This window comes from Mobula birostris, chromosome 8 (assembly GCF_030028105.1).
Source record: "Mobula birostris isolate sMobBir1 chromosome 8, sMobBir1.hap1, whole genome shotgun sequence".
Taxonomy (NCBI): domain Eukaryota; kingdom Metazoa; phylum Chordata; class Chondrichthyes; order Myliobatiformes; family Myliobatidae; genus Mobula; species Mobula birostris.
The window spans coordinates 91,310,010-91,332,940 of NC_092377.1; the positions used below are offsets into that span (position 1 = coordinate 91,310,010).

Consider the following 22,931-nt stretch of genomic DNA (forward strand, 5'->3'; position numbering starts at 1 on the left):
ACTGCTACTCTTGTACGTTGGCAACCCTACCTCCCCCGGTCGACTGGTCCGCAAGTATATTGTCAATATGAAACCGGTCCGCAGTACGAAAAAGGTTGGGGACCCCTGTCATACACGACCTTTATTGGCCATATTAAAGCTAATGACTCCATCAGTCAGGTGGGATTGCTGTGCACACTCCTCAAATATAACTGCCTACAGGAATTCAAATCTATTTAAATATGCATGCAGTTGAAGGTTGACCTCCAAATGATTGTCCGCTTGTTTGTTTCCTTTAAAGGAGACATTGAATATCAGTATGGTTGAAGCAATGCAATTTCTTGATTGTACAGGAGTCGAAAAGGTACTTAGTATAAATTAATTTGGCTGGTGTTTGAACAAAACATATTGTGCCAAAGATTATTCAAAAATATAAGACTGAACCTGAATTTCATAAAGGAACAGAAGGCATTTCATCCATTCATGCCTGTTCTGTCATTCCCTCACCCTACACAGTTAAAATGATAAATCTTCTGCTATCTAAAGGAGTTATCAATAACATTACATGAAAAGAAGAGGCTGATGGTGCTATCGAAGGTGTCATGGTAATATAGTGGTTAGCGCAACGCTTTACAGTGTCAGTTGTAAGACTGGGGTTCAATTCCCACTGCTGTCCATAAGGTTTTTGTACGTTCTCCCCATGATCACACGGGTTTCCTCTGGGTGCTCCAGTTTTCTCCCATATTCCAAAGATATGTGGATTAGGGTTAGCATTCGTAAGTTGTGGGCATGCTATGTTGGCACTGGAAGCATGGTAACACTTCAAAGTACACATACTACCCTGAGGTTTATTTTCTCGTAGGCATTCACAGTAAATACAAATAAATTCAGCAGAATCAGTGAAGAACTGCACACAACAAAGATGGACAAACAAGCAATGTGCAAAAGACAACAACTTGTGCAAATACAAAAAAAATAAATAAGAAATAAATATTGAGAACATGAGTTGTAGAGTCCTTGAAAGCAAGTCCATAGGTTCTGGAATCAATTCAGTGTGGGGGTGAGTTAAATTATACACTCTGGTTCAAGAGACTGATGGTTGAGGGGTAATAACTGTTCCTGAACCTGGTGGTGTGGGACCTGAGGCTCCTGTACCTCCTTCCGGAAGGCAGCAGTGAGAAGAGAGCATGGCCTGGATGGTGAGGTTCTTGATGATGGAAGTTGCTTTCCTGCCACAGCATTTCTTGTTGATGTGCTCAGTGGTGGGGAAGGTTTTACCTGTGATGGACTTGTGGGCTGCCCCAGCAAATTCTTGAAGCAAACAACTCATTTCACTGTACAGTATGTTTTGATGTTTCGATGTACGTGACAAATAAAGCTTAGCTTTATCTTTGAAAGAGAAAAGGTAAACCTGAGAATTTGGAGAGTTTCAAAAAATTTAAGAAAAGGAGAACATAGAACGTACCTAAAAATGAAAAACATTTGAGAGGATAGGTCTTACATCAACATCCACAAAATAAATGTCTTCTAAGTTCAAGTTCAAAAAGCTCCAAGTAAATTCATTATTAAAATACATACATATACAGTATGTCACTGTATACTACCTTTAGATTTATTTTCTTGCAGGTGTTTACAGGAAAAATAAGAAATACAACAGAATTTACAAAAAAATCTGTACATAAACAAAGATTGATAAATGATCAATGTGCAAAAGAAGACAAAATGTGCGAGTAAAAAGAAGATGAGTTGTAAGGGGACCTTGACAGTGAATCTGTAGGTCGTAGAATCAGTTCGGAGTTGTGATGAGTGTTATCAATGCCAGTTCAAGAGCTTGATGGTTGTAGAATAATAGCTGTTCCTGAACCTGTTGGTGTGAGTCCTAAGGCTTCTGTCTCTCCTGCCCAATGGTAGTAGAGAGAAAAGAGCATGGTTTGGATGGCGGGAGTCTTTGATATTGGATGCTGCTTTCTTGTGGCAGTGCTCTATGTAAGTGTACTCATTGGCTTTGCCTATGATGGAATGGGCTGTATCCACCACATTTTGTAGCCTTTTGCATTCTTGGGCAAATGCCATGTTAGCATCTATTTCAAGAGGTCTAGAATACAAGAGCAAAGAAATGATGCTGAGGCTTTATAAGGCACAGGTGGGGCCTCACCTTGAATATTGTGAACAGTTGTGGGCCCCTCATCTTGGAAAAGATATGCTGGCATTGGAGAGGGTCCTGAGAAGGTTCTCAAGGATGATTCCAGGAATGAGAGGGTTATCATACGAAGAACGTTTGATGACTCCGGGTCTGTACTCTCTAGAATTCAGAACGATGAGGGGGGATCTCATTGAAACTTTTTGAAAGTTAAAATATAGATTAGATGTGGAAAGGATGTTTCTCATGGTGGGAGAGTCTAGGACAAGAGGACACAGCCTCAGGATAGAGGGGTGCCCTTTCAAAATAAAGATGTGGAGAAATTTCTTTAGCCAAAGGTTGGTGAATTTGTGGAGTTTGTTGCCACATGCAGATGTGGAGGCCAGGTCATTGGGTGTATTTAAGGCATAGATTGATAGGTTCTTGAATGGACATGGCATTAAAGGTTATGGGGAGAAGGCTGGGAACTGGGGCTGAGGAGGAGATAAAAAAAAAGGACCAGCCATAGTTGAATGGTGGAGTAGACTCGATGGGCCAGATGGCCTAATTCTGCTCCGATGTCTTATGGTCTTTAAACACACAGGAGTACCATTTCCTGTGCTTCCTATAAATTCACCAGGAACCTCTCTTTTGTGTTCCCTTAAAACTCAATAACCTGTTATCCCACTTGAAAATGACCAAGTTGGGAGCAATTGAGCAGAGATGGACCTCACAGCTGTCAGTGTCTGATCTGATGTTCAGTATTGTCCAGGTCGGGGCAATACAGTGGCTGATGCTCTCCCTAGGCAACCGTTTGCAGGGGTTCACCAGGGACTGCATTCCTGCATTGCCTTTCAACTCAGCAGAGAACCACTTCTGTGTTTCATTTAAACTCCCTGTATATTAAAAATATTACACAATATCATAATAAAGCTTCTCGTGAGCTCCATAAATTTAAAAGGAGACCCCATATCCTGTACTCCTTTTAAATTTATGGAGCTTACGAGAAGCTTTATTATGATATTGTGTAATATTTTTAATATACAGGGATTAACCAATCATCTGGAAAACCTACTAGTTCACACACCAAAGTTCTGAACATAAATTATTTTATTGTATATTTGTCATCCCTGCAGTCTTTTTCTTTTCAAGAAGAAAGAGCCCCAGAATCTCTGTATTTTGGTATCATCCTTGTGAACAATCTTGCATTTTCACCAAAGCCTTGATATCCTTCATATGACACAAAATAATCTGCAGATGCTGGGGTCAAAGCAACACTCACAACACGCTGGAGGAACTCAGCAGGTTGGGCAGCATCCATGGAAAAGTTCGGTCGACGTTTCAGGCCGGAACCCTTCGTCAGGACTGTAGAGGAAAGGGGCAGAGGCCCTCTCTAGAAGGTGGGGGGAGGGTGGGAAGGAGAAGGCTGGTAGGTTCCAGGTGAAAAACCAGTAAGTGGATAGATAATGGGGTGGGGTGGGGGAGGGGAGGCAGGGAGGTGATAGGCAGGAAAGGTGAAGAAAGAATAGGGGAAAGCACAATGGGTAGTAGAAGGAGGTGGAACCATGAAGGAGGTGATAGGCAGCTGGGGGAGGGGGCAGAGTGACATAGGGATAGGGGAAGGGAGGGGGAACGCCACCTTCAACAGGACCCCACCACTAAGCACATCTTTCCCTCTCCACCCCTCTCCGCTTTCTGCAGGGATCGGTCCCTCCGTGACTCCCTGGTCCACACGTCCCTCCCCACGGATCTCCCACCTGGCACTTCTCCCTGTAAGCGCAAGTGCTACACCTGTCCCTACACCACCTCTCTTGCCACCATTCAGGGCCCCAAACAGTCCTTCCAAGTGAGGCAACACTTCGCTTGTGAGTCTGTTGGGGTCATCTATTGCATCCGGTACGGCCTCCTCTACATTGGTGAAACCCAACGAAACCCAGATTGGGGGACCACTTTGTCGCGCACCTCCGCTCCGTCCGCCAAAACAGACAGGATCTCCCAGTAGCCACCCACTTCAATTCTGCTTCCCACTCCCATTCAGATATGTCCATACATGGCCTTCTCTACTGCCATGATGAGGCTAAACTCAGGTTGGAGGAGCAACACCGCATTTACTATGTAGGTAGTCTCTAGCCCCTTGGTGTGAACATAGAATTCTCCAACTTCCGGTAATTCCTTCCCCCTCCCTTCCCCTATCCCTATGTCACTCTGCCCCCTCCCCCAGCTGCCTATCACCTCACTCATGGTTCCGCCTCCTTCTACTACCCAGTGTGTTTTCCCCTACTCTTTCTTCACCTTTCCTGCCCATCACCTCCGTGTCTCCCCTCCCCCACCCCTTTATCTTTCCCCTTACTGGTTTTTCACCTGGAACCTATCAGCCTTCTCCTTCCCACCCTCCCCCCACCTTCTTTATAGGGCCTTCCCTCTACAGTCCTGACGAAGGGTTCCAGCCCGAAACTTCGACTGATCTCTTCCACAGATGCTGCCCGACCTGCTGAGTTCCTCCAGTGTGTTGTGAGTGATCCTTCATATGATAAAGTTCCTGTATTGTATAATGCAGAATAGAGCTTCAAAATGGATGGGTTCTTAAGAGACCTAGTTTAATAGTAAGGCTTTAGCTTTGTCTTTGGTTTTGGCTAAACATTAATCTCATGCATGACTGACAATTTTTTTTCACAAATTCGTTACAATTTGCAAGTCACTATTACTGTTGAAAATGAAGGAAGTTGAGATGTACTCGCATCACCATTAGATGGCAGTACAACTTCATTTGAGTTGGTGATGTAATCAAAGTCACACCAGTTGATTTCTCTTTGTCAATTCCTCAATTCTGAGTATTCTTCCTACATCAAATTTCTTGCGTGAAATGATGATCAAAGCACATTTTTTACTAAATAGAAATGTATGAAATGTAAAAAGCAGCATCTGTGCAATGTATTTTTTCAGCTTGAAGATACTTTATCAGAATTTAGTCACAGTTTCTACATATCATTAAGTAAGACATCATGTATTCCAAAATCACCAGATCAAGCCTCCAGAAAGTCACACTAGAATTCCTAACTCCATACCTGTCCTCACACCATTTTACTACATCTTTACCCCACACACTATAAAATTGTTATCATGATAGTCATGTGTATGTTGCTATTACCCATCTGTTCTAGTCTCTTTTATAAATAGATTGGAATTACTTCAGTAATTCACAGACCAAAGCAGTACAGAGGGAGAGAGAAGGAAAAAAGGGGGGAGAGAGGGGGAAGGGGAGGAGGAGGGAGAGGGAGGGGGAGGAGGAGGGAGGGGGAGGGGGAGGAGGAGGGAGGGGGAGGGGGAGGGGGAGGAAGAGAGAGAAAGAGGAGATGGAGAGGAGGGAGGAGGGAGGAGGGAGGAGGGAGGAGGGAGGAGGGAGGAGGGAGGGGGGAGGGGGAGGGGGAGGAAGAGAGAGAAAGAGGAGATGGAGAGGAGGGAGGGGAGGAGAGGAGGGAGGAGAGGAGGGAGGAGGGGAGGAGAGGAGGGAGGAGAGGAGGGAGGAGGGAGGAAGGGAGGAGAGGAGGGGAGGAGCGGTAGATGGGAGAGACATGGGAAGAAAGGTGATCAAAGAGGGGGTAGATAAAATACCAATCACTGACATTCAGTACATCCATTTCTAATTATATTATTATCTATAATACCTTTTTAAAATATAAATTGATAGTTGCAGTAATGTAAATACATTAACTAGTACTGTGCTTTCACTGAACCTTGTTACCATCTTTGCTTTTGAAAAGCATTATTACTAAGTTAAAACTAACAAAGGAAGCTATTGACAAAAAGCCTTTCAGTAATATTGCTTTCCAACTTACATTCTAGTATTAATTGTGATATATTGTGAGAAACAGATCCAGGCCGTTGATTTAATGATTTGCTTTTCTCTCTGTTGTATTCTCCTTCCTTATTCTTCTTCTTCCCAGATTCCTTTGTTTCTGGTTTATCTGACAAAATAGGTTTAAAAAATTACTGAAACCTTTTTAATGTTCAACTGGCTATCTAATCTGTAGTATATCAATATCCAGGGATATTAAGAGACAAAAATAATTGATGGCTTGTGACCATAACTGGAGAGCTAAGCTAAACCAATGTTGAGACTTTTGATTGGAGAAAGGCTAACTTTGAGGAGATGCAAAAAGATTTAGAAGAAGTGGATTGGGACAATTTGTTTTATGGTAAGGATGTAATAAAGAAATGGAGGTCATTTAAAGGTGAAATTTTGAGGGTACAGGATCTTTATGTTTCTGTTAGGTTGAAAGGAAAGGTTAAAAGTTTGAGAGAGCCATGGGTTTCAAGGGATGTTGGAAACTTGGTTTGGAAAAAGAGAGGGATCCACAATAAATATAGGCAGCTTGGAGTTAATAAGGTGCTCGAGGAATATAAAGAATGTAAAAAGAATCTTAAGAAAGAAATTAGAAAAGCTAAAAGAAGATATGAGGCTGCTTTGGCAAGTAAGGTGAAAATAAATCCAAAGGGTTTCTACAGTTATATTAATAGCAAAAGGATAGTGAGGGATAAAATTGGTCCCTTAGAGAATCAGAGTGGACGGCCATATGCGGAGCCAAAAGAGATGGGGGAGATTTTGAAAAATTTCTTTTCTTTGGTATTCACTAAGGAGAAGGATATTGAATTGTATAAAGTAAAGGAAACAAGAAGGGTAGTTATGGAAAGTATGACGATTAAAGTAGAGAAAGTAATGGCGCTTTTAAGGAATATAAAAGTGGATAAGTTTCCGGATCTGGACAAGATATTCCCTAGGACCTTGAGGGAAGTTAGTGTGGAAATAGCAGGGGCTCTGACACAAATATTTCAAATGTCATTAGAAACGGGGATGGTGCTGGAGGATTGGCGTATTGCTCATGTGGTTCCATTGTTTAAAAAGGGTTCTAAGAGTAAACCTAGCAATTATCGGCCTGTGAGTTTGATGTCAGTGGTGGGTAAATTGATGGAAAGTATTCTTAGAGATGGTATATATAATTATCTGGATAGACAGGGTCTGATTAGGAACAGTCAACATGGATTTGTGTGTGGAAGGTCATGTTTGACAAATCTTATTTAATTTTTTGATGAGATTACTAGGAAAGTTGACAAGGGTAAAGCGGTGGATGTTGTCTATATGGATTTCAGTAAGGCCTTTGACAAGGTTCCACACGGAAGGTTGGTTAAGAAGGTTCAATTATTAGGCATTAATATCGAAGTAGTAAAATGGATTCAGCAGTGGCTGGATGGGAGACGCCAGAGGGTAGTGGTGGATAGCTGTTTGTCAGATTGGAGGACAGTGTGTAGCGGTGTGCCTCAGGGATCTGTACTGGGTCCAGTGTTGTTTGTCATATATATTAATGATCTGGATGATGGGGTGGTAAATTGGATTAGTAAATATGCAGATGATACTAAGATAGGTGGCATTGTGGATAATGAAGTAGGTTTTCAAAGCTTGCAGAGAGGTTTAGGCCAATTAGAAGAGTGGGCTGAAAGATGGCAGATGGAGTTTAATGCTGAAAAATGTGAGGTGCTACATTTTGGTAGGACTAATCAAAATAGGACATACATGGTAAATGGTAGGGCATTGAAGAATGCTGTAGAACAGAGAGATCTAGGAATGATGGTGCATAGTTCCCTGAAGGTGGAATCTCATGTGGATAGGGTGGTGAAGAAAGCTTTTGGTATGCTGGCCTTTATTAATCAGAGCATTGAGTATAGGAGTTGGGATGTAATGTTGAAATTGTATAAGGCATTAGTAAGGCCAAATTTGGAGTATTGTGTACAGTTCCGTCACCGAATTATAGGAAAGAGGTCAATAAAATTGAGAGAGCACAGAGGAGATTTACTAAAATGTTGCCTGGGTTTCATCTCCTAAGTTACAGAGAAAGGTTGAACAAGTTAGGTCTTTATTCTTTGGAGTGTAGAAGGTTGAGGGGGGACTTGATAGAGGTATTTAAAATTATGAGGGGGATGAATAGAGCTGACATGGATAGGCTTTTTCCATTGAGAATGGGGGAGATTCAAACAAGAGGACATGAGTTGAGAGTTAAAGGGCAAAAGTTTAGGGGTAACATGAGGGGGAACTTCTTTACTCAGAGAGTGGTAGATGTGTGGAACGAGCTTCCAGCAGAAGTGGTTGAGGCAGGTTGGATGTTGTCACTTAAAGTTAAATTAGATAGATATATGGACAGGAAGGGAATGGAGGGTTATGGGCTGAGTGCAGGTTGGTGGGACTAGGTGAGAGTAAGAGTTCGGCATGGACTAGAAGGGCCGAGATGGCCTGTTTCTGTGCTGTAATTGTTATATGGTTATATGGTATGTTGGGTTAATCTAAGTACATATAGAAATTATTTTCTAAAAACTCATTTTCACTGTATCAGTGCATGACAAATTGTAATATGCAATGACAATAAAGATATTTCATATTTCATTTCATATTTCATCTTTCACATTTTTGCTTTGCAATACTAGTTGCATTGTCACGTTGCTGAAAGTGAGTTGAGTTCCATCTGCAGTAAATTATAGCTTAAACTGCAGGGGGACATTCAGGATTTGCAAATCCAGCACACAGGACCTTAGAAATGCTATGGTAATTGGCTAGGAGGTAGTACCCATGGGTGGAGGAAGGTATGTGCCTTGAATTGAAAAGCAGAAAAGGAAGGAGACAAAGAATAATTTTAGAAGAGATGTGATCTTGGTCCAACAATTTGAAATAAAACCTGCAACTGCTTGAAAGTGCAAGAGCAATGTAGGAAAATGTAAACAATCCAAGTAAGAAATACTGGAGACAAAGAACATGAAAGAATCTTCTTGGAGCCACCTCATCTAGTTGGCAGGCAATCAATAAATAAACTTCAAAGCCCACATCAATGAGCAAGATTTCCCAGCTCTCACTACCTGCCTTTTCTGTGCTTTCTGATGTATTTATTTACTCCAATGCCATCTTTCAAATGTACTTTGTAGCCACCAGGGATATCAGGTGGTGGGATGTGATCTGAAGCATAAAACCTAATGCAGAGGGACCTGTGTATTTTGACATTCCTGAAACGGGGATATTGAAGAAGTAGTGGCAGATGTTGACATCTGCAGCTTTGTGATAAACATGATTTCAATGTCATTATGATAGTGGTTATGTATCATACCATTGCTTCCCTTCTTTATTCTCTGTCATGAGCCTTGCGGCTTCAGTGGCTTGCCATAGCACGTTGAGCTACAAATGTTCTTGAGCACCCGCATTTACTAACCATTATCTTAACCAGAGCTGTTAAGCCCTTATGCTTTCGGATTAATCTTGTCAAGTGAATTGTGACTGGCACGTGTTCCCTGCATTCTATGAGTATTTAAAGAGGATTCTCCTTTAGTGCCTTAGTGGAATCATTGTGTTGGGGAGAATGAATTTTCCTACGGAGTCACTCAATTGTTTCTCTGAGGATCTGTTGGTAGTCCTGTGCATAAGCTCTTCTTTCCGTCTCTTCATGGGGACCTTCTGTTCCAATACTCCTGGATCGAGTTGTGAGCCTGCTGTCTGCCATCCCTAGGTTGAGGTGGTGCTGGTGACTCCCGTGACAGAGAAAGCCTGCCATTCCAGAGCACACTGGAATGAGCACACTGTGCCATTCTCTGGATAAACCTGAACATTAAGCCACTGAGAAGTGAAATGGGGAAATGGCAAGCAACATTCCATCTCAACTTTGCCACCTGAATTCTCAGCCACATGCTCTTGTTTTGTTACTCATCTATCCAGTGAGATTCAATCAAGGTTTTCATTGGTAAGACAATAGTTATGACAATAGGAAGAAGAACATGCAATGTCTAATCTCTGACAATTTAAGGCAGGGGTCCCAACCGTTTCTACGCCATGGACCAATGCCATTAAGCAAGAAGGTCCATGGACTCCAGGTCGAGAATGTCTAATTTAAGGGAAAGATGATGAATGAGCATCACACTCATAAAAGTGCATTAATCGCCATATCTAAGCACCAGTAACTAGTCTAGAAGTGTAAACCGTCTCCACTATTAAAAACTAAAGAGGACATAACATTGCTTTGCAACGCACACAAAATGCTGGAGGAACTCAGCAGACCAAGCAGCATCCATGGAAAAGAGTATAGTTGACATTTCAGGCTGAAACCCTTCAGCAAGACTGGAGAAGAAAAGATGAGGAGACAGAGTTAGAAGCTGAGAGGAGGGGAGGAAAAATCACAAGGAGATAAGTGAAACCAGAAGGAGAGAGGGGTGAAGTAAAGAGTGAGAAAGTTGATTTGTAAAAGAGATACAGGGCTGGAGAAGGGGGAATCTGATAGAAGAGGACAGAAGGCCATGGAAGAAAGAAAAGGGGGAGGTGCACCAGAGGGAGGTGATGGGCATTTAAGGAGATAAGGTGAGAGAGGGAAAAAATGGGGAATGGTAAAGGTGGAGGGGCATTATGGGAAATTCGAGAAATCGATGTTCATGCCATCAGGTTGGAGGCTAGTCCAGACAGAATATAAGGTGTTGTTCCTCCAACTTGAGTGTGGCCTCATCGTGAGGAGTTACATGATGGAATGGGAATGGGAAGTGGTATTAAAATGGGTGGCCACTGGGGATTCTGCTTTTCCTGGGGGACAGAGTGTAGGTGCTCAGCGAAGCCATCTCCCAATCTACGTTGGGTCTCACTGATATACAGGAGGCCACACTGAGAGCATTGGATACAGTAGATGACCCCAACAGGCTCACAGGTGAAGTGTTGCCTCACCTGGAAGTACTGTTTAGGGCCCTCAATGGTAGTGAGGGAGGAGGTGTAGGGGCAGGTGTAGCATTTGTTCCACTTACAAGGGTAAGTGCCAGGAGAAGATCAGTGGGAAGGTATGAATAGAAAATGGAGTTGCATAGGGAGCAGCCCCTGCAGAAAGAGGGACAGAGGGAAAAATGTGCTTCATGGTGGAATCCCGTTGGAAATGGCAGAAGTTACGGATGTGTTGGATGCGAAGGCTGGTGGGCCGATAGGTGAGGACAAGAGGAACCCTATTCCTGGTAGGGTGGCGGGAGGATGGGGTGAGGGCAGATGTGTGTGAAATGGAAGTGATGCGGTTGAGGGCAGTGTCGATGGGGGAGGAAGGGAAGCCCCTTCCTCTGAAGAAGGAAGAATGAAAAACCTCATCCTGAGAGCAGATACGGCAGAGACGGAGGAACTGAGAGAAGGGGATGGCATTTTTACAAGTAGCAGGGTGGGAAGAGGTATAGTCCAGGTTACTGTGAGAATCAGTGGGTTTATAATAGACATCAATAGATAAAGCTGTCTCTAGAGATAAAGACAGAGAGATCAAGAACGGGGAGGGAGGTGTTGGAAATGGACCAGGTAAACTTGAGTGCAGGGTGGAAGTTGGAGGCAAAGTTGATGACGTTGACAAGCTCTGCATGGGTGCAGAAAGCAGCACCAATGCAGTCGTTGATGTAGCATAGGAAAAGTTGGGGAGTGACACCAGTGTAGGCTTGGGACATAGACTGTTTCACATTGCCAACAAAGCATTGCCTAACCTGTATTGAATTAGGTCAACTACAACAAATATCTGGGCTATTTGGAACAGTGAGTGATCTAGATGCCTGACTGAGCTTCAGTCTTTGGGACACTGCTTTGAGTGGTTAATAGCAAACAGCTTCCTGAGCTCCACCTTGCCATCAATCAACATACGACTGTAACCAGAACCACGTGTGAAGTTAGCTACAGTTCATCATTATCACTCCATTCTTTCCCTAATAACAGCTTCTAGTGACTTCATCCAAAGAGTATGGTAACACCCTTATTAAGCCAGTCCTGAAACATCAGCTTGATATTTAAAGCAGAATATTGATGTACAAGAATAAACACAATGGCATTCAGTTCACACTGAAAATGTACATGTTGTGTTATAGATCCAGAGCTTTGAAGAGATGGAAAGCAGGAATATTTTAACATTGGATAACTGTACTGTATTATTAAGCCTAATGCACTGAGTGAACAGTTTCCAATTTTTATGCTGGGTCCTCCATGTGTGATATCCATTCAGATAAGCAATATAACCATATAACAATTACAGCACGGCCATCTTGGCCCTTCTAGTCTGTGCCAAACTCTTACTCTCACTTAGTCCCACCGACCTGCACTCAGCCCATAACCCTCCATTCCTTTCCTGTCCATATATCTATCCAACTTAACTTTAAATGACAACATCGAACCTGCCTAAACCACTTTTGCTGGAAGCTCGCTCCACACAGCTACCACTCTCTGAGTAAAGAAGTTCCCCCTCATGTTACCCCTAAACTTTTGTCCTTTAACTCACAACTCATGTCCTCTTGTTTGAATTTCCCCCACTCTCAATGGAAAAAGCCTATCCACATCAACTCTATCAATCCCCCTCATAATTTTAAACACCTCTATCAAGTCCCCCCTCAACCTTCTACGCTCCAAAGAATAAAGACCTAATCTGTTCAACCTTTCTCTGAGATGAGATTGTTACGTACCCCGTAACTGGGTTGCTAAACCAGCAGAAATGGACCACTTAGTTGGAGTCTGGATTACTGGAACTAAGAAAGTTTTATTAAAGAAATAAGTAACACAGTACTCTAATCGTAAGGATATAAATGCAACAGGTTGGCAATGATAAAACACACATGTACACAGAACTAGGATAATAGGAATCAATCAAGCTCTATCGCAGTCTAGTGGTAAAATGATCAGTCTCAAATGACGCAGAGTTCAGTTCAGCTGAGTACAGTTCGCAGTAATCACTGTTGTGCTGTTGGAGAGAGAGAGAGAGTGAATATGCAAATTCTGTTTTAAACAGACCTTTGTACTTCGCAGTTAGCTTTCCGGCGAACTCTTTTAATGTCTTCTATGGTCACCGACTGTGACCCCTCTGCTCTGGATACGACCATTCTTCTGCGGTGAACCCAGCACCCAGGCAAGAGCGGCACACACACACCAGGTTCCCGCCGATTGTACCTTTTCACCCTGTGCGTCTATGGTCGGTCCTGCGACCAGACCTCCAAACCCCTACCAACTTGTGGGGGCACACCGCACTTCCAGGGTCTCATTATCTCGTGATCTCGTGGTGTCTGTCTTGCCTTAGCGAACCTGTTCTTTTTATCCCCCTGCTGGGGTGTCGCCTGTCCATCAAACTTCAAACAGTTCAGTTTCAAAGCAACCGGTCTGTCAATACTCTTAATTGTGTTTCTTTTCCGTTACCTCTCTCTCCTCTCTCATTAACATTTTGAACGCTTCTCCATTGTCTCCCTTATCTCTCTCATCAGTATCAATCTTCTGATAACTTGGTTTTTCATCACAAGATCAAACAAATGCAGTGCCCCTTGTAACATCATGCCCAAAGCTCATTTGGTTATAGCTGATTGTGGTTTTTTTTAGTTTATTTCATTCTTAACAGCTTCTCAATGTTTCTGAATCTCAAGCATTGAAAAACATCAACAGTGTTAACAGATATTAAAGCCGAGTGAAGTTTTGCCATCTGTCAAATTTTTGTCAAAAATTTCAAGAAGAGTACTGTGGATGTGGTTTGTCTCGACCTACCCAATAACATTGTTTGAGGTCCAGCAATAGCTTCAAGGCCATCTGCACCAGTGATATTAGGCTTCCAGATCTAGAATCGTGCAGAGGAAGGGGTAATGTGGAAACCAATTGCAGGCAGTAAATCTTACTCGGGAAAATCCGCACAAGTACGCATGTCACCTTCATTAAAAGTACTGCCTGAGAAATATTATTATAAAAATGCATTTTTCAGTGGAGCATTGGAAATGTAAATACTAATGCTGAAAGAGCATTGTTAACATTATGAAATCAAAATATAAACCCCCCAAGAATGTTAAATGCATTCAGCAACAAAGTGCATTTAATTGCATTGTTAACATTACAACTAGATGAAGGTCCTGTGCAGAGTGTTGTGATAAAGTATGACACTAAGCAGAACAGGGAACTAAAAGTTTGGTGAAACAGGTTAGATTTACGTTGCAACGTAAAGAAGGAGATGCCGAGGAAAAAAGTCCCATTCCTTAAGTAGAACCTCCAATGGCGGATCAATGCACCTGTGAAGCAAGAAACACGAAGGAAGCATGGGGGAAACAGACCTGGTGAACATTAGAATAAAACAACAGTTTTTGTGTTAGAATACAGACAGCACAATTGTGGATGAATTAAAGATTTCAGAGGACAGAAATTGACAGGTCAGCCGGAAGGCTACTACAACATCCTGAAAGCAACAAAGCATCGATAAAGGTTCCTTCAACAAGGGAACAAGGGCAGTGACGAAATTGAAAATTAAAGAGGATGGAGTACATGGTCTTTGTGATGGGATCAGCAAATTAATTCAGCTGGGAACTTTATTTTTAAAGAATAACTGTACCTTTAGCAACTTTTTCTGCTGGTTTGATGACGGCACTATCTATCCGTGCCTCATTCTCTTTTTTATCATTTTCTTCTGCATCTGCTAAATTGGCCCCATCTGCAATCTTTTCTCGACTTACGTATCCCTGATTTGTCAAACTAAACTCTGGTAGAATTGTCTTCAGAAAGGACCAGGTTTTTTCAGACTCTTCAGATCTGGAAGATACAGCAAAAGGCCAATTGTAATGTTTACAAATACCTTCTCTTATTCATAATGACATTCGTGTATTAAAGTATAAAATGCAAAAATGTATTGCTGGCATTTGTAAAGGAGGTACAAAAAACTAATTAAAAATATAAAATATTAATTCAAATAATATTTCAGTCATCCTACCAGACATATAACTACATAAAATCAGTCATTGTACTAAAACAGCAGCCGCCAAAGAGTGTCTACAAAAAGCCCCTTAAGTTTAACAGGAATGATTCACTATTGTTTTTTTAAAAAATAATTTATGGACCATGGGCAACATTGTCAAGCCTTGATTTACTGCCCATTCCCAGCTTCCTTGGGCAGTGATGGTCATCTTTTTGAACCGCTGTAATCTTCCCGGTGAAAACATAGTCAAGGTTTTGTTGAGCAGGAAGTTCCAGGATTTAAACCCAGCTACAGTGATGTAATTCCAAGACTGGAAAGTGAACATCCTGGAAGGGAATCTGTATGTTATGGTGTTTTCATGCTTATACCATGCTAGCCCTTCTTGACGGCAGAGGTTGTGAGTTTGTGACGTGTCATCAAACTAACCGCAGCAAGCATCTATGGTGCTTCAGTGAAGAAGGAAGTGAAGATATAGGGTGGGGGATAGGTACTAACTTTTTTAAAAGGTTGCTTCGGGCAAATAGAAAATTTTCCATCACACTCTGGCTTTCTGAAATCATTATGACACAGAAGGATATCAAATACCTCGTCAAATCCATGTCGGTTCTTTTTAGTTAACTCAGTTAATCTAATCTAATTCTCCTGCTTTCTCCCTTGTTTTACATACTATTTACCATTAACTACGAATGCAATTCCCCTTTGAAAGCTGAGATTGATTGTTTCTACCACACCAACTGGCAATGATTTCAGATAGTCAATAGTCATACTTTATTGATCCCAGGAGAAATTGGTTTTTGTTACAGTTGCACCGTAAATAATTAAATAGTAATAAAACCATAAATAGTTAAATAGTAATATGTAAATTATGCCAGGAAATAAGTCCAGGACCAGCCTATTGGCTCAGGGTGTCTGACCCTCCAAGGGAGGAGTTGTAAAGTTTGATGGCCACAGGCAGGAATGACTTCCTATGACGCTCTGTGTTGCACCTCGGTGGAATGAGTCTCTGGCTGAATGTACTCCTGTTCCTAACCAGTACATTATGTAGTGGATGGGAGACATTGTTCAAGATGGCATGCAACTTGGACAGCATCCTCTTTTCAGACACCACCATCAGAGAGTCCAGTTCCATCCCCGCAACATCACTGGCCTTATGAATGAGTTTGTTGATTCTGTTGGTGTCTACTGCCCTCAGCCTGCTGCCCCAGCACACAACAGCAAGCATGATCGCACTGGCCACCACAGACTCGTAGAACATCCTCAGCATCATCCGGCAGATGTTAGAGGACCTCAGTCTCCTCAGGAAATAGAGACGGCTCTGACCCTTCTTGTAGACAGCCTCTTTGACCAGTCCAGTTCTTTGACCAGTCCAGTTTATTGTCAATTCGTATCCCCAGGTATTTGTAATCCTCCACCATGTCCACACTGACCCCCTGGATGGAAACAGGGGTCGCCGGTACCTTAGCTCTCCTCGGGTCTACCACCAGCTCCTTAGTCTTTTTCACATTAAGCTCTGTAACATCATAACCTCTGTGACAAAGATGTTCTTTGCAGATGTAGAAAGGCTTTGGAGAATCAAATACAGAATCATTTGTGGGATATTTTGGTTCGGACCTGTTCCTATGACACAGTGTTTGCTTAGTTCATCCAGTAACTTTTTATTTGTCAATGGTTAACCTCAGGAAATTGACAACCAAGTACTCAAGGATGGTAATGCCATTTAATATCAAAGTTTGGCCACAATGTTTGCTGAAAATAGTCATTGCCTGTTATGTGACATTGAAGAAGGAATCTTTGGGAGTCATAAGAAGTTTGTATAGTTGTAATTTAGAGGGTGACTGGGCCCTACATGAAAGACAGATTCAGAGGGCAGTCCAAACAAACGGATTCCTCTAATATGCACCACTTACCACTTCCCAGATCATGCCTGAATGAATTGCTGCTTGCAAAGATACTTCATTTCTAGTGGAGCTATGAGTGGAACTGAATATTGTGCACGAGCAAGCAGCCCTAATTTTGACCTCGAAGAAAGGAAGCACTTGAAGATGTCTGGGCTGAGACATTGTCCAAAGGAAAATCTTACAAAGGTGTCCTAGACTAAGATAATGGATTTTCAACAACTACAATCATGTTTCTTTGTGTGAGACATATCTAAATCCAATCAAGGGTTTTCCCTTTAAATAATAATAATAATAAATTCTCTATTGACCCAAAGTGGGAAGTTCTTTTGTTCCAGCAGCAACATTTAAAAACACACTTCGCAGTGTGCAGACTTAACTAATAATAAAGTACAGAACAATAATATACACAATAATAAGCTATCAATGTGCAATAATGTACAAAATAATAAAGCAGAGACTATTGTACTATGACGTGTGTTCTCCTGTCGCATAGAGATGAACTGTTGTATATGCTGCCTGCATTTGGTAGGAAAGGTTTTCTGTAACAATCCTTGTTACAGTGGAGCTGAATGAGTCTGCTCAAAAGGGTGCTCTGCTGCTCATTCAGTAGGTCATGGAAAGGAGGTGCCAGATTGTCCATAATGGATAACATTTTGTATAGTGACCTCCTCTTCACCACTGACTCAAAAGAGTCCAGGTTGTAGCCAAGGACGAATCCAGCCTTTCTGATGACTTTATTTAGTCTTTTTGCATCACCAGCGCCGTTGCTGCTCCCCCAACATAAAGCCGCAAAGGAGACTGCACTCGCTGCAACAGACTGGTAAAAGATCTCCAACATCCTGCTGCACACATTGAAGGATCTCAGCTTCCTTAGAAAGTAGGGTCTGCTCAGCCCCTTCTTGTAAACAGTCTTGGTGTTGGTTTTCCAGTCAAGTCTGTTGCTGGGGTGAACACCCAAGTATTTGTTCTCCTCCACCACCGCAACGTTATCTCCTAGAATGTATACAGGACTCGTCACAGTCCTCTTCCTCCTAAAGTCAATCACCATCTCCCTGGTTTTGGCCACATTCAGGAGCAGGTGATTCCTCCTGCACCACTCCACAGACTTGTTCACCAGTACTCTGTACTCCAACTCCTGTCCACCTCTGATACACACAACTACTGCAGAGTCATCAGAGAACTTCTGCAAAACTTAGCTTTGTACTGAAAGTCTGATGTGTACAGTGTGAGCAGAAACGGAGATAGTACAGTCCCTCGTGGTGCTCCAGTGCCACTCACCACGATCGCAGACAGAGAACTACCCAGCCGTACAAACTGGGGTCTATCTGTCAGATGGTCAGTATTCCAGGAGATAGTGGATTTGACTATGCCCACCTTTTGCAGTTTCTTGTTCAGAAGAAGTGGCTGAATTGTATTGAAGGCACTGGAGAAGTCAAAAATTGTGATTCTCACAATGCCACCAGCATCATCCAGGTGGGAGGGAGCTCTCTGCAACAAGAATAGCATCATCCACTCCCACATGAGGTTGGCAGGCAAACTGTAGAGGGTCCAATGAAGATCTTACCTACAGTCCAAGATAAGTCAGGACCAGTCTCTCCAGCACCTTCATCACATGAAATGTGAGGGCAATTGGTCTGTAGTCATTAAGTTTAGATCGAGTCGCTTTCCTGGGCACAGGAACCAAACAGGAAGTCTTCTATAGGACCGGTACCTTTTCCTGACTCAGACTCAGATTGTAAAGGTGCTACAAATATCAGACAGCTAGTTGCATAGGCCTTCAGTAACCTGGGGCTGATACCGTCAGGTCCAGCAGCCTTGCCCCGATGTAGTCTCTCCAGCTGTCTCTTACCCTGACCTGCAGTCACAGTCAGGCAGGGGAGGGTGGTCCTCCCCATGGGGGCAGGATACTCCAAAGTTGAGGGGTTTGGAACACAAGTACTCACTGGAGGGGAGGGAGGGGTGGAGGGATCCTCATTAATCAGTTTTACCAAGTTTCTTTGATGCCATACTTGATCAAATGTTGGCTTGATTTTAAGGAAAATCAGTTTCACCTCACCTTTGAAACTATACTCTATTTTCCAGCTTTTAACTCTGAGCCAAAGAACTAGATGACTGAATGCATAACATGATGGGTGGAATAAGGAAAGAGATAATCTGTACCCAGCTTTGAAGGGAAAGATCATTTTAAATTGTGTGCCCTAAAATTATTGCTATACGTTATTTCAATTTAATGACATGCCCACTTCAAATGTTAAATATACATTGAGTTTATGTTGGACACCTCCAAATCAATCTTTTCACTGTTACATACCGGAGTGGGATGATTTCAGGACGCCAGCCAGTAAGAGCATGCAAAACTGTGAAGTCTCCTAGTTCCTTTCTTCCTGTAGTAATCATGCTATTAACATAAAATAGTGGGATTACAAAAGTATACTGCTTAAGTATCTTACAGAAGGGATCATGCTGAGCAAACTTGACCATAGCATTTCCCATGTTACAACAGTGACCATAATTCAAATTAATGTTCTGAAGTTCTGCAAGAGGCTGCTAAAAAGAATAGGTCTTTCAGCTTTCTTTTGAAACACTGTTTTTGATATCTGTTCTACTTTACTTTTTTGGTTGAGATATATTTTTGGTTTGTACGTCTTAGGTTCTGCAGGCTGTCAAAGGAATCCCACTTGGCCCATTTCCTACCTATTTCCCTGTAATTCTCCCACTAGCCACCTACACTAGCTTGCATTTACAATGACTGATTAACCTGCAGTATATCTTTGGGATGTGAGAGGACACCAGTGCATTCAGGGAAAGCACTACATTTGCACATGGGACTCAAGACCAGGATCCAGGATGGATACCAGGTCACTGGAACCATACAGCAGTAGTTCTAACAACTGCAATGCCCTGCCGTCTCAAGAAAAGAATGCGCACAGTCTATCCAGACAGCACCGAAGATGGGATCAAATCCATCTCACTGAGTTATGCAACAGCTGCACTACCTGCAGTGTCACAGTGCCACTCCCCATTTAGGTGTACTTTAGTGTAATGTAATTTAGCTACTCCTTAATAAGCTACATATTTTTTCCCAAACATTTCTTATTTTCCAAACAAAACTGTTGTACGTTATAGTGTTGAAACTGTCACAACCAACTGAAACTATTGTAAGATTAGACATGTAGCAGTATACTGCAGAACCCAAGGAAGAACTAACAACTTGAGCAAACTGAAAAGTCTTCATTTAGCATGTCTAAACAAGCCAGCTCTTGCCAAACAGGATTCTAGCAGAATTGTTTCAATCTTTAACTACAAAATAATTCATCATGTAGTAGTATGATTATTATCAGATTAACGACATTCTCAAACAAAAGCAAAATTTTGCGGATGCTGCAAATGTTCAGCAGGTTTGGCAGTTTGTTTAGAGAGAGTCAGCACTTCATCAGAAAGAGGATAAAGCAAGTTTTAAGCTACAAAAGATTTTGGTGGTGGAAAAGAGAACAAAAAATCTGCTATAAGAGCTGAAGGCAGATGAGACCTAAATGTCAAAAAGATTGATTGTAAAAGCTGGAAGAAAATGATAATGCAAGTCTGCAAGAGGTATAAATGTATAATGTATAACTATGTCACATTACTAGAAAAAAGTAAAGTGGATGCAGAAATGTACATGTTGGAAATGCTGACCTCCTGAAATGAAATTGTTCATTGTAACCCTGAGTGCTAAAAGCAACATTGTGCCCGGAGGATGAGGTGCACAATACGTTCACTCAATTTAGTTTTGGCCTCTGACATTGGAAGCCTCTTATGTAAAACTTTTGGCTTGCTCCATCTTAAGCAATCTGCCTTGTGACAACTCTAAAGTACATATTGGGACTGAAGATAATGGTGGAACACAATTATATTGGCACTATCTGAGCTTGGGTATTTTAAGATGCTTTGTCATGATGTAGGAATTTCTGGAAAGATTAATGCAAATAAGTACCTTATCAGGTCATTTTTGCAGAGCAAGTAAAAGTTGACCACTATTATGTGGTGTTGGAATATGATCAATACACATCAGATATTGTCAACCACCTCATCAGTGTATAGAACATAGAATAGTACAGCACATTACAGGCCCTTCGGCCCACAATGTTGTGCCGACCCTCAAACCCTGCCTCCCATATAACCCCCCACCTTAAATCCTATTCCTATTCCTTTCTCCTTCATGAGTTAATGTGGCTCCCCCTTAGAAGCACTTCATCCATTCCAGGTTGTAGTAAGATCCACATGTTCAATATTGTCAGTTATTGAGCTATGCAGCATGGAAAATAGGCACTTTGTCCTAATTCATCCGTACCAACCAAGTTGCCCTTTAGTTTTGGGCTTCACTGCTACTGGAAAAAGATGGTAGCTATTCATTTAATCTATGACCTTCATGATATTATTATAAATTGTATATGGTCACCTCTCAGTTTCCTACACTCCAAGGAAAAAAGTCCTTGCTTATCCAGTTTCTCCTTATAACTCATACCCTCCCGTCTCAGTAACATCCTCCTGAACCTTTGTGCACCTTTTCCAGTTTAATGACTAAGTAAAAAATGTTCCCCCTAATTTCCTTGCAGTTTATTAGTGCAGGGAAGATTACTGGAATGATACAAGGGACTTCAGTTTTATGGAGACATCAGAGCAGGTAAGATTGTGCTCCTTACCACAGAGATGATTAAGTAAAGTAAGTAGTTGAGAAAATGGTGGAAGGTCCATCAAACAGGGTACAGAATTTAAGTCACTTAAGAAAGAAAGCAAAGAAATTAGTGTTCTTAATATATACAGCAAGCTGCTACAATGTGGGATGAAGAATTGAAAGCAGGTTCAATAGGGCATTGGAAAAAAAGTAAACCAGAAAAAATCTGTAGATATGAAAGGAAAGAGAAGGGACTAATTAGAATTCTCTGGGAAATAGTACAGATGTGTTAAGTCAAATGGCCTGTCTCTTGGGTTTTATGATTTTAATTGGACCATACAGGTCAGAAAAGTGACCAAAGATTTCACAATAGCACCATAAGCAGGAGTGGGAAGGATTTTTTTTCCAGGATTAAGCATCTGAACTCATTCATGGAGGATAATAACCATAAAGAGATGATTTTAACATACTCAATGTTTGCAAGCTTAATGAGAGCTTTCGACAGTAGCATTGGCCAGAGCTCCTCCTGACAGGTTGTTGCTGGAAGCAGCAGGTTATCATTTTCGTCGAAGGGCATGGTGTCATCCAGTGTAATCTTGCGCCAGCACCCCTGGGAGGAGACAGGAAGACCAACAGTCAGCGGGAAATTTAGTAAACAGACAAAATCCAATCAGCCCTTGCCATTCAGCACAACATATTGCAGCATATCCCTGCTGGGTTGAGATATGCAGCTGATTGACACCAGTAATTAATTTAATGAATGGCACTTGGCACCTAGACTATAAATCTAACTCTGATATTCATCCCAAAATTGTTAATAAATTATTATTAACAATTTGTATCTTATGGAGAATTCATCCTCTGATCACATTGCTTTAATAATTTTTCCCATTTCTCTGGACCATCACATGTATCCTCAGCATTGGGCAGTCCATCCTATGCTAGCAATTGCAGTTTCAGAGTATAATTACTGATAACTCTCCTATTTACCATTTTCCTATAGAAATCAGTGATGTTCATTGGCGAGGCTGGCATTTACTGCTCATTCTGTCCTGAGGGGGCAATTCAATTAATATTGGCTCATACAACTGAAAGATCTGGTAGGTTTCTTCAGGGGGGCGGTTAGGAAATAACCACATTAGTTTGTGAGTCAAATGAAGGCCAGAGTGCTGACATGCTTTCTTAAAAGATATGCATGAGTCAAATAGTATTTAACAGCTTTACTGATGACCTATTTCTTCAATATTTCAGCTCAAATGCTAGAACTACTATTACAAAACAGAACAATTCTAACACACGTCTTTTATGTTTCCTACATGATAAAACCTCTTCGGAGCACTGGAATTGATCAAATGTTTGGCGACTGGCACCTTATCCTTCCGGGTGCTCCATGGATATAGCATGCTAACATACAAAGGCATCCAGTCATGTTCGGTAACATTTGATGGTATTCAATGCACAAATGCCTATCACTTCTGTTATTTTCAGTCTTGTTAACATGAATTGTCAGTGCATGGATCATTTATGCATTAGCAAGCCTTCACAGT

The 22,931-nt window shown here is 41.8% G+C and overlaps 1 protein-coding gene across 2 annotated transcripts in view; it reads right to left on the minus strand.

Moving 5' to 3' along the window:
* adgb (androglobin) overlaps positions 1-22,931 on the minus strand; it is a 219,591-nt gene that overhangs the window by 156,518 nt on the left and 40,142 nt on the right. For both annotated transcript variants that reach the window (XM_072265653.1, XM_072265651.1), the window contains exons 6-9: positions 21,855-21,994; positions 19,042-19,128; positions 14,473-14,669; positions 5,935-6,063 (exon numbers count right to left, since the gene is read on the minus strand). In XM_072265653.1, coding sequence (XP_072121754.1) covers positions 5,935-6,063; positions 14,473-14,669; positions 19,042-19,128; positions 21,855-21,994 — 553 coding nt within the window. The remainder of the gene's footprint in view (positions 1-5,934; positions 6,064-14,472; positions 14,670-19,041; positions 19,129-21,854; positions 21,995-22,931) is intronic.